The 16,356-nt window shown below is 42.2% G+C and overlaps 1 protein-coding gene across 3 annotated transcripts in view; it reads right to left on the bottom strand.

The window, feature by feature from the left end:
• CACNA1H (calcium voltage-gated channel subunit alpha1 H) overlaps nucleotides 1–16,356 on the bottom strand; it is a 364,555-nt gene that overhangs the window by 109,045 nt on the left and 239,154 nt on the right. For all 3 annotated transcript variants that reach the window (XM_077449411.1, XM_077449413.1, XM_077449412.1), the window contains exons 15-19: nucleotides 15,138–15,572; nucleotides 12,347–12,447; nucleotides 10,461–10,584; nucleotides 1,247–1,315; nucleotides 941–1,125 (exon numbers count right to left, since the gene is read on the bottom strand). In XM_077449411.1, the coding sequence (XP_077305537.1) occupies nucleotides 941–1,125; nucleotides 1,247–1,315; nucleotides 10,461–10,584; nucleotides 12,347–12,447; nucleotides 15,138–15,572 (914 nt within the window). The remainder of the gene's footprint in view (nucleotides 1–940; nucleotides 1,126–1,246; nucleotides 1,316–10,460; nucleotides 10,585–12,346; nucleotides 12,448–15,137; nucleotides 15,573–16,356) is intronic.

Genomic DNA, 16,356 nt, shown 5'->3' with positions numbered 1-16,356 from the left:
TTTGAATCTTTTTGAAGCCTTCGGCTCTAATCATGTGCTTCACAAAAAAAAAACCCATAGAACTCTATGCATCTGGTGTCCCGCACGGAGATTAGGGGTTGGCGCATAGAGATTATATGGGCCACTGCTGATACACGATTTTTATTATTAAATATAAAAGATGAGGTTGTGTCGAGTAAATAGATACCAAACATGTCAAGCCTTATAATTGCACGCGCCTGTGAAATAGCAGCAAACAACGGTACCCAAAATTGTCCAGAGCCAATGAATTAAAAGTCTTTCCAGGTTATCAATGTAGAGCCGCAAACTTGTTTTAATCCCCTTGAGTTTCAGGATGCTTCTAAATGGCATTGGGACATCAAGTGATTAATGGTTGCAGAGCTACTTAAATGTGTGTCTCCTTTAACTTTTCCCAAAGTTTGGCTTTAAAGTGGTTGTAAACCTTTACATACAATATACCCAGTGAAGTGACTGGCCTCAGGTGATATACAGAGATGAAACAAATTCTCCTACATACGTTGTACCTGTTTATCTGCCGCCTTCTCTTGTCTACATATGTTCAAAGTCCAGAATCTATAAAGCTGTCTGAGAGTTCAGAAAAAGAGGGCAGAGAGCTGAAGTTACACTCTGCAGAGCTTAGTGAGGAGAGCTCTGACAGCTGATTGGAGGGAAGTGACACACCCCCTTCACACAGCACACAGGAACAGAAATAAGGCAAACAATCAGCTGGAGCTCCCTCCCCTCTAACCAATTTTCTCTTGGTGTCAGAAAAACTTGTCTAAGGTTGCTGATTGCTGATTGTAAAGGAACAAAGCAGCATACAGAAATGACACTTAGTGCTCTTATTTGAGACAAGCACACACTATAAAAGGCTATGCTTTGTTCATATTCCATGTCTGAGATTTACAACCACTTTAAGCAACAGGAACCACATGCTTACCTCAAAGGCCGCAGTGTCCTTAACAGACGGAGCACCCGCAGGATGCCCAGGATCTTGGCACCACCTGCAGAGGCCAGGGACACGATGATATCAATAATGGAAACAAACACCAAGACTCCATCTAGAACGTTCCAACTACTCTGTAGGTATGCTCTCTCCCCGGAGATGAAACCAAGTGCGACCAGCTGTGTATAGGAAGAGCGGAGATAAGGGTTAGGCAAACATGGACCTCCATGGATAAGAAAATCAACACTGACCTCTGGTCACCACTAACTAGGTAATAATATTATGGTATAGCCACCTTACCTTAATTGTCATTTCCACAACAAAGATGGCTGTAAAGATGTGATTGGAGACACTGAGGAAGATCCGCTCCTGTGTACATAAAATGATAGAGAAATAAAACCAACACAAAGACAGTAATACGTTTTCAGAAAAATAAAAGCCACAACAGACATTGCGGTCAGGGTCTTCTACCTAGTGCAAGCAATACACGCAATGATTTTTTTTATCCATTTAGTAGATCAGATGTCAGAAGCAATTGTTTGATAAATCACTAACACATCTGCGTGCATTAGTCCGATAGCTTTAATTGGCAAAAGTCGATCAGAAAATCATGGCTGTTGCTGTGAAAAACCACTGTTTAAAGAAATGTCAACCCATGGAGGAGCTTACCAATTAGCAGCGGGCAATGAGCTCCATGGCAAAGGTGAAGCCAAGTCAACTCACCCTGGAATTCCTCTCTTTCATCAGAGAACCAGAGATGTTACCCTGGGAGAACATTTTATGGGGCGATAAGAAGTAGGAGCCAGACAGTCCACCATTTGACAGATGTAGTCAGCAAGTGGAAGCCCTGTACAGCAGTGGTCTCCAACCCTGTCCTCATGGCTGACTAATAGGCCAGGTTTGCAAGATAACTGAAATACATCACAGGTGATATCATTTGCTGCTCAGTGATTGCAGTATTCTAGTCTGCATCTCCCCAAGGTAATACATAAAACCTGGCCTGTTAGTGGGCTCTGAGGACAGGGTTGATGATGACCACTGTACAGGGCTAGAAGACAGGGAGTAGTAGACCTGCAATCAGAAGAGCCGGCTGTAGAATTCCTGACCCTTTTGTTGGTGTAGGCTAGGGCGGGTAGTAGAACGCCTTATAGGCCAAGCTGTCCCTGGAGTGAAACTATCCCCTGGAGGACCTAGGAGAGGCATACCCAGCTAAAGGTGTCTACAGTGATTTTACTTTGGTCCTCCCAGAGATATCTACTTATTGGTCCCAAGTAGTTAACATGTTAACCTCTATTATGAAAATTCCTATACCATTTACTCCTATGATTTGTATATTTAGCATACTGGATGCATTGCACAGAGCAAGTAAATATAACATGTTTGTTATTTAAAAAAAAAAAAAAAGTATAGTCTTTACAATCACTTTAAATTCCAGAAAATCAGGGATTTTCTCACAGTCTCCGCTCTAATTCATCCCAAAGGTGTTCTATTGGGTTGAGGTGCAGGCCATTCAAATTCCTCCACCCCAAACTCACTCATCGATGACTTTATGGACCTTGCTTTGTGCACTGGTCCAAATCATTTGGTGGAGGGGGGTTATGATGTGGGGTTGTTTTTCAGGGGTCGGGCCTGGCCCCTTAGTACCACTGAAGGGAACTCTTAAGGCGTCAGCATACCAAGATATTTTGGACAATTTCATGCTCCCAACTTTGTGGGAACAGTTTGGAGATGGCTCCTTCCTGTTCCAACATGACTACGTACCAGTGCACAAAGCAAGGTCCATAAAGACATGGATGTGCGTGTTTAGGGTGGAGGAACTTGACTGGCCTGTGCAGAGTCCTGACCTCAACCCCATAGAACATCTTTGGGATGAACTAGAGTGGAGACTGTGAGCCAGACCTTCCTGCCCAACATCAGAGCCTAACCTTGCAAATGTGCTTCTGGAAGAATGGTCAAACATTCCCATAGACACACTCCTAAACCTTATAGACGGCCTTCCTAGAAGAGTTGAACTGTTATAGCTGCAAAGGGTGGGCCTACGGACTAAGACTAGAATGCCATTAAAGTTCATGTGCGTGTAAAGGCAGACATCTAAATACTTTTGGTAATATAGTGCATCATAATATATTGTAAATAGTATCACATTATGTACCAAAGATGTTTTATCCTTACTGGGAGCTGCAGCAGTACCTTTGATTTACAAGTAAGGCTGGCCATACAATATACAATTTTCCTCTATATTTACCGAAACCATATAATACGAGGTCACACCTAAACACTTCCAATTCGTATGTAATCAGGCAGGCCCTTTCACTACATAGCTGAAGGTAACGCTAAAGGAAATTGAACAAGAAAATTGTATAATGTATGACCAGTTTAAGTTCGCTTCAATAAAGAAAGTTTACCTTTGTCATGGAATGAATCCTTATTTTTTCCTTGTCTGAATATCCCTTGAGTTCCCATTTACAGGATTTGGTAACAGTTTGAACTGTGCTCTTCTCTTAAATGATATTATTTATTTCACAATATAACAAATGGGCAGGTAAAGCATCATTAGCTTTTTTCTGAACAATTTTACGCTTGAGGAACGAAAGTCACCTAGCTTATCGAAACGCTTCTATAACCGATGTTCCCTTCGTTATTACTGCCTCATTAAAGGGTCACTGTAGAGGTGTGTAGGGCAGAAATCAGCGCTTTATTCTCTGTCTCTTTATACCTTTCTTGAATATTAGCAGTGAGACCTCCGCTCTGAAGTTTCCAGCTCATATCACCCATCATACTGTAGATATTATAAGAAGGTTTTGGGTTCTTCATTCAAGGGAAATGCAGCAGACAGAAGTGAAACTCCTTTGGAGTTTCATCATAAATTCACAGAGACTTATGATGACCATACACGAAAAATTGTGCGAGATCCAATCAATTATAATGTTCGTTCGGTTTTCTAATGATTCGTGGCTGAAAAACGACAATTGTTTTCAACTGGATCAATTGTGGGTATGGGATTGGGTATATGGGGATTGTATGATATTTTAAATTTTTTTATGGTTGAACTACATGGACGTGTCTTTTTACAACCGGACTAACTATGTAACTATGTAACTTTTCAGAGCCGAAAAAATGCTCAAAGAGTTGGAAACATTTTTGTCGAATTAATGAAATTTAAAAGGTTAGTGTGTTTCATGCACAGTAAAAATCATTTGATTTTTGATGCGCATGTTAGAGCTGCACGATTCTGGATAAAATGAGAATCACAATTTTTTCGCTTAGAATAAAGATCACAATTCTCGTGGTGTAACATCATCTTTCACATTATACAAAAAAATTGGGCTAACTTTACTAATTAGTTTTTTTTTTTTAATTCATTTTTTTTTTCCCGGAAAAAATTGCCTTTGAAAGACCTCTGCGCAAATACAGTATGACATAAAAATATTGTGGAAATTCCGGCAGCAAAAGATTGAGAGCAGGTTCTCTATTTTTCCAACGGAAAAAGTTCCGATCGGAAATTCCAATTGTCTGTAGCAATTCCGACGCGTAAAATTCCTACGCATGCTCGGAAACAATTTGACACATGCTTGGAAGCAATAAACTTAATTTTCTTGGCTCGTCGCAGTGTTGTACGTCACCGCGTTCTTGGCGGTCGAAAGTTCCGAGAACTTTTGTGTGACCGTGTGTATGCAAGCCAAGCTTGAGCGGAATTCCGTCCAAAGATTTTTCCGTCGAGAACTCCGATCGTGTGTACGGGGCATAAGGCTTAATGTACATGGAATGTTTTAAACCTCTGCTAAACGCTTTAACTTGACAGATAGGAACCAACATTTAAAAACGTCTGTTTTGCCACGTTTACATGCCCCCGTTTAGCCGCATTTAGCTGTGTTTGTGTTTAGATGCGATTTTTTTTTTCAAATAGTCAAAAATTTGAAATGCCTGTAAACTAAACGTGGCTAAACACGAGTTACCGCATTTACAAGCTGTTACAAGCATTTGGCGTTTCAAATGCCTCTGAACATCTGTCCTGAACGCATTTTTTTGCTTTCCAAAAAATGCTTCTAAACTCAACTGCCTAGAAACGGCTATAAACGATCCTGTGTATATGTAATGATAAGATAACATGGAGGAGAGTTCAGGGGCAGCTGAAAGAAACGCCCAACTGCTCCTAAACATCCATTTACCGGCAGAAGTGTACACGAAGCCTTAATCGATTCATGTCCACTGAACGACTTATCTTTCAAAATTTGGTCATTACATGATGGTAGTATTGTGAGCTCTGCCGAATGATTTTCCATTTTTTTCAAAATCGCTTTCAAATTATTTTTCATATAGTGTACAGCTAGTATTAGGTCTTTGGCCTGCACAGGAAAGCATAGGTATTCTGTGCATCCCCATGCAGGCAGTCTCACCCATGCCAATTAGGATGAAGTGGCTGTGAGGACTATTGTTTTTATATTAGGTAAAATTTATTAAAGTTTTTTTACCAAATTTTACAAAACAGAGAGAAGACTCTACAGCAGAGTAGCACAACCAAGATAGCAGCACCTTCCTTCTCTGAGCTGGTTGCTCAGCTGTCGGCTAATTGCCAGCTCCTATCTATCCACAGTTACTCAGCTGTTGATGATATCCTGCTCGTCAGTCCTGCCTACTTAAACCGTCCAGTCCAGAGGAGCTCTGCCTGCGCCTTGGTCAACATCATGGAAACTGAGACACTCCTGCAATCCTGTTCAAGACTTTATTTGCTGACACCTCTTCTGGCTCCAGATCCTGCTTGCTGTTCCACCACATTGATTCCTGACTTCTGGCTTGGCTGACTATCCTTTCTGGTTACTGAACTTTGGCTATGTGTTGACTACATTTGTTCTTTTTACTTTTATTATTAAACAAGTGTGATTTAACTGTACTTCTGTCTCAGCCTGATTTCATGGTTTCTGGCACACAGCAAAGCCCCAGAGGAGCAAAAAGGAGGACCATTTTATATATGTGACAGATAAGGACCCACTGACGCAGAGGTAAGTGTTGCAGAGGACTATGTGGGTTCCGCTTCTAGTGCAGAAGAGAGATGAATGGAGAGTAGGGATTTCACCTATCTGGGCTTCACCTGGACATTTTGGGTTTTGAATCATGCATCTGGATTTCAGCCTGCCTGAAACAGGACACATTTTTTAGACCAGACTGTGGCTCTCCAAGAAACGGAGATAGTCACACACAAACTCCCTCAGCATGGACCGAGATCACCTACCGACGCCTTGTTCTAAGGTAAGTATTTCAATGTGGTGCATACTAGCTCATTATGTCTTTTGCGGGTTTACTACTAAAAATATGTGGGTTTACTACCGCTTTAACACACAATATTGCCAATGCAAATAATTTCGACTGAATTAGATGCAATTTTCGCAATAGGTACCACGCAGCTTGAAAAACCTTGGCTAAAGAACCAAAGGAGCCTTGGGGAAACCTGTTAGACAGGGCCAGTTTTGTTGTTTTGCATGCTGGCTGGTAAGTGCTGGTGGGGGGGTGGTTGCCACTTTTTCTGTACAGTTGGATGAATTTGGTGCATTCTCTGGCATTGTGCTATTGCTGGTTGTCACTTGTGTTCCTGTTCATTTAAGGAGGGGTGGGCTTACCCGCCCTTAATCTACCCATTCTTATATTTGCTTCTACTATGGAGGCTCTGGAAATTTAGAGTTAGGACTGCATTATATACATGTATGCAAACAAAACCCTGTGATTTTAACATAAACTGTTAGACAGGGCTAATTTGGGTGTTTTGCAGGCTGGTTGGTAAATATGCTGGGAAATCTTTTGTTTGTTTGTGATGTGCGTTGCCTTTCCATGTGCACCTTGCTGCAAATGCCAGTTATAGATTGGGGTGGTTGCCACTTTTTTGTACACCTGGGGAAAAACTGTCAGCTAAACAGTGACTGCATCCAGCTATTTGGGTATTCTGATAGCTGCGAGTGTCAGAGGCTGTCAGAATATAATAGTCATGGAAAGGGAAACAAAAATAACGCTAGACCTGTAAGGTTATTACATTGGTATTGTTATCTTATCTAAGATAACAATGTTGATGTTCTAAGGTAGGTGGCTTTTACACTCCAGAAGATTTCTTTGATCTCCTTGTAGTGTAGAGCTAGCCCTGTGCTTTCCGTTCACTACAGTCACTTTTAAACACAGAAGCCACAGAAGTTTATTTATTTAGACGTGACAGTGTAACTCTTCAGGTGGCTGCACTGAACCCTCCCCGGGCGCAGCTGGAATAATTTTCAGGGGGGCCACCAATGGCATTGCTAGACCCGGGCATCCAGGAGGTGCAATCTGTACACTGCACACTCCTGAACTCTGCACTCTGTACATCACAGGCTCTTATAACCTGCACCCTGTACCTAGCACAGGCCTAAACCCTGCATTCTGTATGTAGCACACTCCTGAACCTTCCACTCTGTATGCAGAACTCTCCTGAAATCTGCAGTCTATACATAGCAGAATTGTGAACCATGCATGCTGCACGTAATGCACTCCTGAACCCTGCACTCTGTGTGTACTGCACTCCTGAAGCATGCACTCTGTATGTAGCACACTTCTGAAACATGTGCTCTGTACATAGCGCACTCCTGAACCCTGCACTCTGTATGTAGCACATCCCTGAACCCTGCACTCTGTACGTAGCACATTTCTGAACCCTGCGCTCTGTACGTAGCACATTCCTGAACCCTGCACTCTGTATGTAGCACATTCCTGAACTTTGCACTCTGTATTTAGCACATTTCTGAACTCTGCACTCTGTATTTAGCACACCTCTGGTATTTAAAGCCCCTCTGAGACCTTACCACTCTTGGTGCAATTTTGCCCCACCCACCATTCGCAGAGGCATGCTATCCTGCACCCCCTGGGGTTGAGTTCCTGCACCTGTTCTCTGAGAAAAAAGCCCTGTGTATTTCTCTTTCAAAAGTTTTTATTTCAGAGTTTTAACATAATACAAGAATGTAAAGTATACCTAGCCTGGTGAGCAGGCTCTATCAAATAGAGCAACAGTTTACCAAAGACATTAAACTCAAAAGTGTCATCAACCTATTGCAGAAAGTCAAAATATGGAAATAAATATGAAATAACATTACCATAAACTGTAGGTCACACATAGCTCAGTTACATGGAGAGGTAGCGTATCGTTAGCCCTGTGTATTTCTATCCATCAAGTTCTGATATTTACATAGCTCTGTCTAGCAGGGGAGGAGACCTGATTTTCCTCTGTTGCAATTATAGGTCTTGTCCCTCCCCCAGCCTGTGACTAGATAGTCAAAGGAAAAGCGGCAGACTAATGAGCTCATCTCTCCATCACTCTACTCTCTCCTCCCATTAGTATGCACCTCACATTGAAGCACAACTGATGCTACGCCTGCTGTCCCTCCCATTGAGAGTCTACTGTACTGCAAGAGACTAATGCCGCGTACACACGACCAGACTTTCCGGCAGACTAGATCCGACAGTCTTCCCAACAGACTTTTGGCAGAGTTCCGATGGACTTTCCAAATGAACAGACTTGGCCACACACAATCACACCAAAGTCCGACGGATTCGAACGTGATGCTGTATGACTGGACTAGAATAAGGAAGTTCATGGCCAGGAGCCAATAGCTGCCGTAGCGTTGTTTTTTGTCCGTTGGACTAGCATACATACAAGCGGATTTCTCCATAGGAACTGGGTCTGGCGGAAAAATTTGAAACATGTTCTATTTCTAAAATCCGTCATATTTTTGGACAGCATGGAGCCCACACATGATCGAATTGTCCAACGGATTTGTTCCGTCGGACCTTTGCTGTCGAAAAGTCCGGTCGTGTGTACGCAGCATAATACCAGATCAAATTCAGGTATTTACACCACTTGTGTAAAAAAAAAAAAAAACAACAAATGTTTGTTTAATGATGAATTAATGAATACAAAGCTGCATTCATTTGTGTCTTTTATATCGGCCTGGAGTTCAACTTTAAACTTCTTCACCTTGTCTGCCCTTCTGGAATGTTCTATTCTGATCTAAAACCATTCCACAATGATCTAGAAGACATAAGTCCTACGCATTTCCTTCTGCTAGCCATCCTGACAGACAGCTGAATAGAGACAATTTTCTGTGAAGTAGTAATTCCTCTCATTACCACTAATCACCAGATCCCGGTAATATCCGAGAGTCGAATTTATAATTACTAAGTCTTTCTGTCACTGTAATCTCTTCAGCTCTCTCCCTGTGTCTTCACCAACCCTCGAGCCATATCATTTAAAATGAAACTTTAAGCGCGTTCGTATAAAAAGTTAAATATATATGCTGCACGATGTCGTGGGCTGCGTTGTTAAAAAAAGGGTCACATGAGTGTTTTCATTCATTGTGGTGCGTTGGCAGCCCATACATAATGCATGGGCTGCCTTAATGGAAAGCATGGTAGCATGCATTAATGTCTGCAAGTCATTACTATCCTGGCCAAACATGCGCACTACAGTCCCTTAGACTTCTATGGGATCATCTGTGATTGTCTCTGGCCTTGAGACATAGCCCCATAAAAGTCTATTTAGCTCTAATGTGGAGGCACGGCCAGGACGCTGAACAATGGCAACACTGGATATAAACAGTGTTACAGTAGAACAGGGGTGCTCAACCTGTGGGCCTCTGATGTGGAATGTGACCTCAAACCAGCGCATGCCCAGGGTCGGCAACCTGTTAATCGCAATCTGGGCTTGCCAACCCACCATTCCAGAACATCAAAGTGTGGTGAGCAGGTGCCGGCAGCGGAGGAAGCAGGCAGCAGCGGACGGAACAGGAGCCGCATAAGCCTATGCTTCCTCTGTACTGCCAGCTACAGTCCCAGGCAGAGCGATACCAAATGCACTCTGCCACTAATCCTTTCTAGCAGCTGGGTGAGTGATGCCAGCAGCAGCTGCAAGAAGAAAAGAAGGTCAGTGTATTAAACACATATGCTGGGCATAATAGCTTTTGCAATGGGCATATTAGCACCTATAAAAGTGTTAAGAACTATTAGGCTGCTTTCACACTGATCTGCAGGTGCAGGGCAGTGCACCTGTGGCTTTCCTGTAGGTTAGCTGCACTAAGCCATAGACTTCTCTTATATTTTGTGGGTTTGGTGCACTGTCTGAAAAAGCACCAAAACTCCTGAGTGCAGAAGTTTTGGTGTGCTTTCAGAAAGTGCACCACACCTGCAAGATGTAATAGTGCGTAAACATCCAACGGGTATTGGTCCCACAGAAAACGATGATCCTGATTGTTCTTTGAAATCTTCATTATGCTATTCAACATATAATATTTGGAAATTCTGAACCACTGCATTTCATTGTGGCCCACGACCGGTTACCAAATCACTTAAGTGGCCCTCACTCTTCAAAAGGTTGAGCACATCTGCAGTACATGATTGCTGTTGTTGACTGTGCTATCAAGACTCAACACAACACCATACTTATCACATAGACCTTGGAGGCTATCAAGTAACGGCAACAAAATATATATTGCTTTAGTGAACCCACCAGGCTGTTTGGGCCGATATCAGGCCGTTCCAGGGCAATGGTTATGCAGTTCAGAAAGATGAAAACAAGAACCACGTGGTCAAACATCTTGTGGGCAATGATTTTTTGGCACATCACACGAAACCTAAGGAAAGAGACATAAATGTGAACTGGGGTTTATCATTAATCTAGAGCATGGTGGTGGAGATGGTGAGCTACATACGTGGTAATGGGGGACTAGTTATACAGAAGATGATAATTGAGACAGTGGGTATTGAGAAAAGACAGAACACCAACCAGGATAATACACAAAGAGAAGAAAAGGTTGGCGCTCCCAAGGTCTCTTGCTAAAGTTGGTGTCTGGGGACACAGGAACAGGCATCGGATGGAGCTCATCCATGCTCTCCAAACATCATCCAAAGCAAAAAAGCGATTGCTCATCAAAGATCACAGAGATCATTAAAACTTTATTGATCTGGAGAACATGCACAAAGAAGTCCAACCTGGGACCTTCCAAGAAAGGCTTCTATGTGCATGTTCTCCTGGACAATAAGATTTTATTAAATGCTGAGCTCAACGGTGTGCAACCATTTTTCTGCTCAGAATAGTACACATCTGGACTTTTACATCTGACTCACACACACTGATTTACAAAAGGAGTAGGGCATATTCCCTTTCAAAGTGAATTTTCACTTATTTTGCAAAGTGAACTTTGCAAAGAATATCCAATCATGTTAAAGGAAAATGTAAAAAAAAAATGGATCTTCGTTTGTTCATGATTAGATGACTGCAGTCAGTGCAATATTACCTCATTCACTAAACTAAGTGAAAATGCACTTTAAAAGGCAACATGCCCTATTCCTTTAGTAAATCAATCCCACTTATGGAATTGCAGGTGTTGTATAAGATAGCAACGTTGCAGAATAACATAGCGGAGATACAGTAGATGGTAATGTATAAGGTGGTCAATGTTTTTAAAAACGGCAAACAAAACTACTGAGCTGATCTCCTTAAAGTATCTCTAGGTTATAAAAAACAGATATTCTAAAATTTTATGTTTTCACTATTCTGTAATTTCAACAGTGGGAGAATTTTGGAAAGTCTTTTAATATTTGGGGAGATTATTATACAGGATTTATATAGTGCCAACAGTTTGTGCAGCACTTTATGATATATAGGTTAACAGTGTTGCAAAACAGTAAAGTAAAAGAGGGTTAAGAGGGCCCTGCTCCTAAGAGCTTACAGTCTAATGGGAGATGCATTTGAGTCAACAGTAGAAGTCATTTTGTAAGATAGCAGTGGAAGGCAGTGTTGCAGAAAATGGCAGATAACCAACGTCATATGTCATACAGGAAAGTAAAAGGTAGGGGATGGTTTTGGAACTTTTGGCCTTAGGAGGCAAGTACAACCACTTTGCCCTTTCATGGTGGGGATAGATTTATGTGGGCCAAAGAAAGTGTACCACACAAATTGTGCCATGGTGCCTTATTGATTGAAGGTCATGGTACAAAGTGGGTGTTCCTATAGAATATGATTTATTGGGACAAACCTTTTCCCATCTTCAAGTACCAGCTTCTTTTGTGGTTCTCAGAATTTGGTTACATGACATGTCTGCAAAGGAAGTTGGTGCTGGATTGCTGTGTTTGCAGGTGTGAACGGAAAGCAGGTAATTACATACTGTCCACCACTTATCACTGAATGCAAGTCCCACTATGATGTCTGGTGAAGAATCCCAACCTTGGGCCACCAGTGCAACGTATAATTTATCTCGAGTCTAGTCTGGGTATCTTTTTTCCAGTTCCCCACCGGTAGAATCTGCTTGGTTATGTAAACGGGTGATGTTAGGGTGTTCACAGCAGCGTTATGTTGCCGCTGATCTGTAACATTAGTTAAAAAATAATTCTTACTGGTTTTGAGGTGAAAACATGTAGAGAGACCAGTCTTCATGGGTTTTGCACCATTTGGGTTTGTAAGGCTCCAGGGTCTTGCGGAGACGGAAACAGAAACTCTACAATTTATGACAAAAGACTGGCATTAGAATATGCTTTTGTTAATATTCAAACATTTTATAGAAATTAGGACACAAAAATACTTTTTTTTTTTTACTCAAAAGGACTTCATTTCAATGAAGACATCTTTAAAATAAGGGAACTAATTTCTATATAGAACATGCAGTGGATCATATTTAGGGCTCTACTCCTTTCTCAATCAGGGTTCAGTTACTACTTGCTGTATACTTGTGGTGGGTCTATAAACGCTTGTGTCCTTATACCTAGAGTATGGTGGGAGAGATGGTTCAAAGGTAGATCAATGTAATAAAAATATATCCATTGTCTAACCTGCCCAGGGCCAATGTAGTGTAGGCATATTTTCTTATATATCTACCTGGTGTATACTGTAAAATGAAAACAAGGACCGAGCGGGCTAGGCATCAAACTCAGAGGCTAAAACTATCCTCTGCTCAGGGCGTACAAGAGCTGCACATTAACAATGACCCAGCCACAAGTAATTATGCCATACATTTTCTTGAGGAAGAGGGGCTGCAAAAATTATTTGGGTCACAATATTTGGTCTATTTTAATTCCAAACTCACTTTAAACTTTACATTTTTAAAAATGCCCCCTCCCAGGAGCGATTAAAAAAAAAAAAAAAAAAAGCTCTGGCTGCAATGTTCATATTCTGGATCTGTCCCTTGCGGTACCTCTTCTTGGTCATAAAATGCCCTTAGTCTACCGATTACATGACACCGATTGAGCAGGGTGTCAGTGCCCCTAACCCTGAGGGGCCTCACTATGGCACCTTTTGTTTACAGTGTACTGGTGCAGGGTGGTGCTGATGTCAGTGTGGCTCTCTGAATGAGTAGGTAATGCCCAGCCCGGACAAGAAGCAAAAATAAAAAAGTCACACGATGAGCTTAGAAAAGGAAAATGAAAAAAAAGTATAAATACGTCCAAAGGAGGGCTGAAGAAAATTTGGAGCGAAGCACCTGGAAGTTGGACTTTGAAGCAATAGTAAAGTCCGCTTTGTGATTTTTACCTACAGGTAAGACTATAATAAGGCTTACCTGTAGGTAAAAGGAATATCTCCTAAACGTACACTGATTAGGAGATATGCACCCTGGATGCAGTCGTGACGTCATTCGCTCTGAAGGTCCGGCATACCACGCTATACCCTCAAAGCACTATGCTGTAACCGAGGGCTCCTGCGGGTATGCAAGGGAATCATGACACCGTGGCTCTGGCCAATCACACAGCTGGAGTCCGCAAACCCAGAAGGAAGACTAGGGGAAGATGGAAGCCCTCTTAGCGGTGCGCTGCTGGAGGGCTTCATTTTAAGGTAAGTATTTCATAATGTGCTAGTTATGCTAAATTTTTTCAGGGGAAGGTTTTTTTATTGCAGCGCTTTACTACTGCTTTAAGGACATGCTGGTATGTTTTTTGTGTGTGCTCATCCATTTCCTAATTTACATAGCCTTTTACTCCTAGGCACTGCAGGTATTTAAAGAATATGTAAATCCAACATTTCATATTCCTGATATGTGCCTTTTATAGCAGGTACTTGTATGAAAAAATATCCTGTTGCATTGCTTCCTTTGTGTGAAATCCCTGGTTTTCCTGCCAGTCCCTCTGCTTCCCTATAAAAACTAACCACACTAGAGAACACAGCCTGATCAGTACCCTGGCTGTGCTGAGAACTCAGCCTGCTCTCCTCCAATGATCAGACTTGTCCTGACACCCCCCCTGCACAGCCATTCACTGGGAAGACCAGTGTGCTGCTGTTCACCTCCTCCACCTCTCTATGTAGCTAAGAACAGAAGGAATATGTTCACTTAGAAAAAAAAGAGGGGGGGGGGGGGGTATTTATAATGTTTTTTAAAGGCAATACACACGTTTTGTCTTTCATTTCTTTTTTAAACAGAATGCGTTGTTTTACAAAGTGAGGGCTTACATATACTTTAAATACTGATGTATATATTATAGTGCACTGTGGGTCATGTTTGCTGCATGGATGTGCTTTGGGGCCCCATTAACAGGTCATAAATGAAAAGTACAATCCTTTTCTATCCTTTTCTATCCAAACCCTACGATTGCCCCTGAGCTGTCTTAGGCAACCAAATAACATTTATCTAGTATTTAACAATCTTTTCCCTCCTTGTTTTAATGCTTCGAACAGTTCCCAAGCTGGTATAAAATACAATTTTAATTCTCATTTAGCACAAAATCTGCATATGAACCACGGGAAACTTTGTAGAGCATAAGACTGTTATGAAAAGACCCAGGAAATGCAATGTTGAGAACGGCTCTCGTTATTGCAATGTTGTGATTAATTAGTAAAATGTGATAGAGCTGGAGGTATAAAACTTAATTGCCCTGTTTTTCCTGTAACTGAAAAATCAATGAGTATTAATTAGTTGCTGGGATACTGCAGCTGTAAGTACACTATGCAAAGATTAAGACAATGACTGTATATAGCTCCATGTCTTCCTCTTCCCAGACGGATCATTTACCAAGCCATAATTAAATACGCCAAGCTTAGTCGGGACAATGTGACTGCCTTCTCCTGGGAGCCAGGATTGACTTCTATTGTGTCTTCAAATCAAAAACAACAACGGTCGAGAGACCAGAAGACAACAGGATTTAGACACCAGAGGTCTCAGTATTGCTCTGTACACAGGAGCAAGGGAAACGATGAACTTACGTCCTCAATGTCATCTTCATAGTCGATGGGGTCCTCTTTGTGTTTCTCCATCCTGACAAACAAGTCGCTGGGCACATGCACCATTTTGCCATTGCAGTCTTGGTAGTCCGCAGGCACCATAGCCAGAGGGTTGACGCTGAGCGAGTGGCGCAGGGTGGGTACTTGGAGAAGCTCCGGGATGTCCAAGGAGCCACGGGTGTCCAAAGATCCTGCCCGGCGGTGGAGAGATATCCTGGGAACAGAGCTGGACTTGCAGTCGTCAGAGTCATCGTCTGTGCTGCCCTTTCCTTCTCCAGAGAGTAAGGACTCCCTCTCCCCTGACTGGTTCCTTTTCTTGATGCTTGGGGCCCGGCCTAAACTGTTCCAGCTAGAACGGCGGCTTCCCCAGTTGCTATATGTGCCCCACGGGGCGCAAGGGGAACTACGGATGCTGGCCTAAAGACAGATGATATCGTAAGTTACTTGCAGCACTAACAGAAACTCAACATTCTGAACATGATTAGCCTACTGCTAATCCACAGAGTAAATTTATACAAAGTCCACAGTACCTTATTTGCTTTTATACAGCACGGCTTGTCTCTTAAAGCTAAACTCAAGGACAAAAGCTAAATACACTGTTACAATACATACTCCTCTACCAGGCAGCCCAGCTCCTTTTCTGTTAGACTCAAGGAATATGGAGGTGTCACCTCCCCACCTCCAGCCTGCTGATTGCACAAAAAAGGAGCAGCAACACGCGGATAACTCATCAACTCTAAAATAGCAAATGTAATATCAGGGTATAAGTGCAACGCAAACAGAAATAGCCCAGAAAGTTGATAAAACAGGAAAAACAGCAAATCCCAGAATGAATTTTTTAATAATGTATTGAGAGTAAGTCCAGAGAGTTAATGGACAACAGGTCCTAGAAAACTTTCACCAGTGATGATAAAATCCACAATAGGTGACAGTCCCTCCACCTCCAGTCTTATTTTCTACACTTACCTCAGGGCATGGACATCATTTATGGTCTGATGCCCATATTGAGCTTTTGAGGAGTCTGGAAACAAGTGTGTGATCCATTTTAACCCATTGAGTATTGGGATCTGCTTGCATGACTACCTGTTAATTCAGGAGTCCATGCCCTGAGGTGAGAGTAGAAAATAAGACCGGAGGTGGAGGGACTGTCACCTATTGTGGATTTTATCATCACTGGTGAAGGTTTTCTGGGACCTGTTGT

Source organism: Lithobates pipiens, unplaced genomic scaffold (assembly GCF_037356315.1).
Source record: "Lithobates pipiens isolate NorthernLeopardFrog02 unplaced genomic scaffold, aLitPip1_a1.2 Scaffold_22, whole genome shotgun sequence".
In the NCBI taxonomy this organism is placed as follows: Eukaryota; Metazoa; Chordata; class Amphibia; order Anura; family Ranidae; genus Lithobates; species Lithobates pipiens.
The sequence above is the reverse complement of the archived record's forward strand: the minus strand, read 5'-3'. Positions and strand labels throughout refer to the sequence as shown.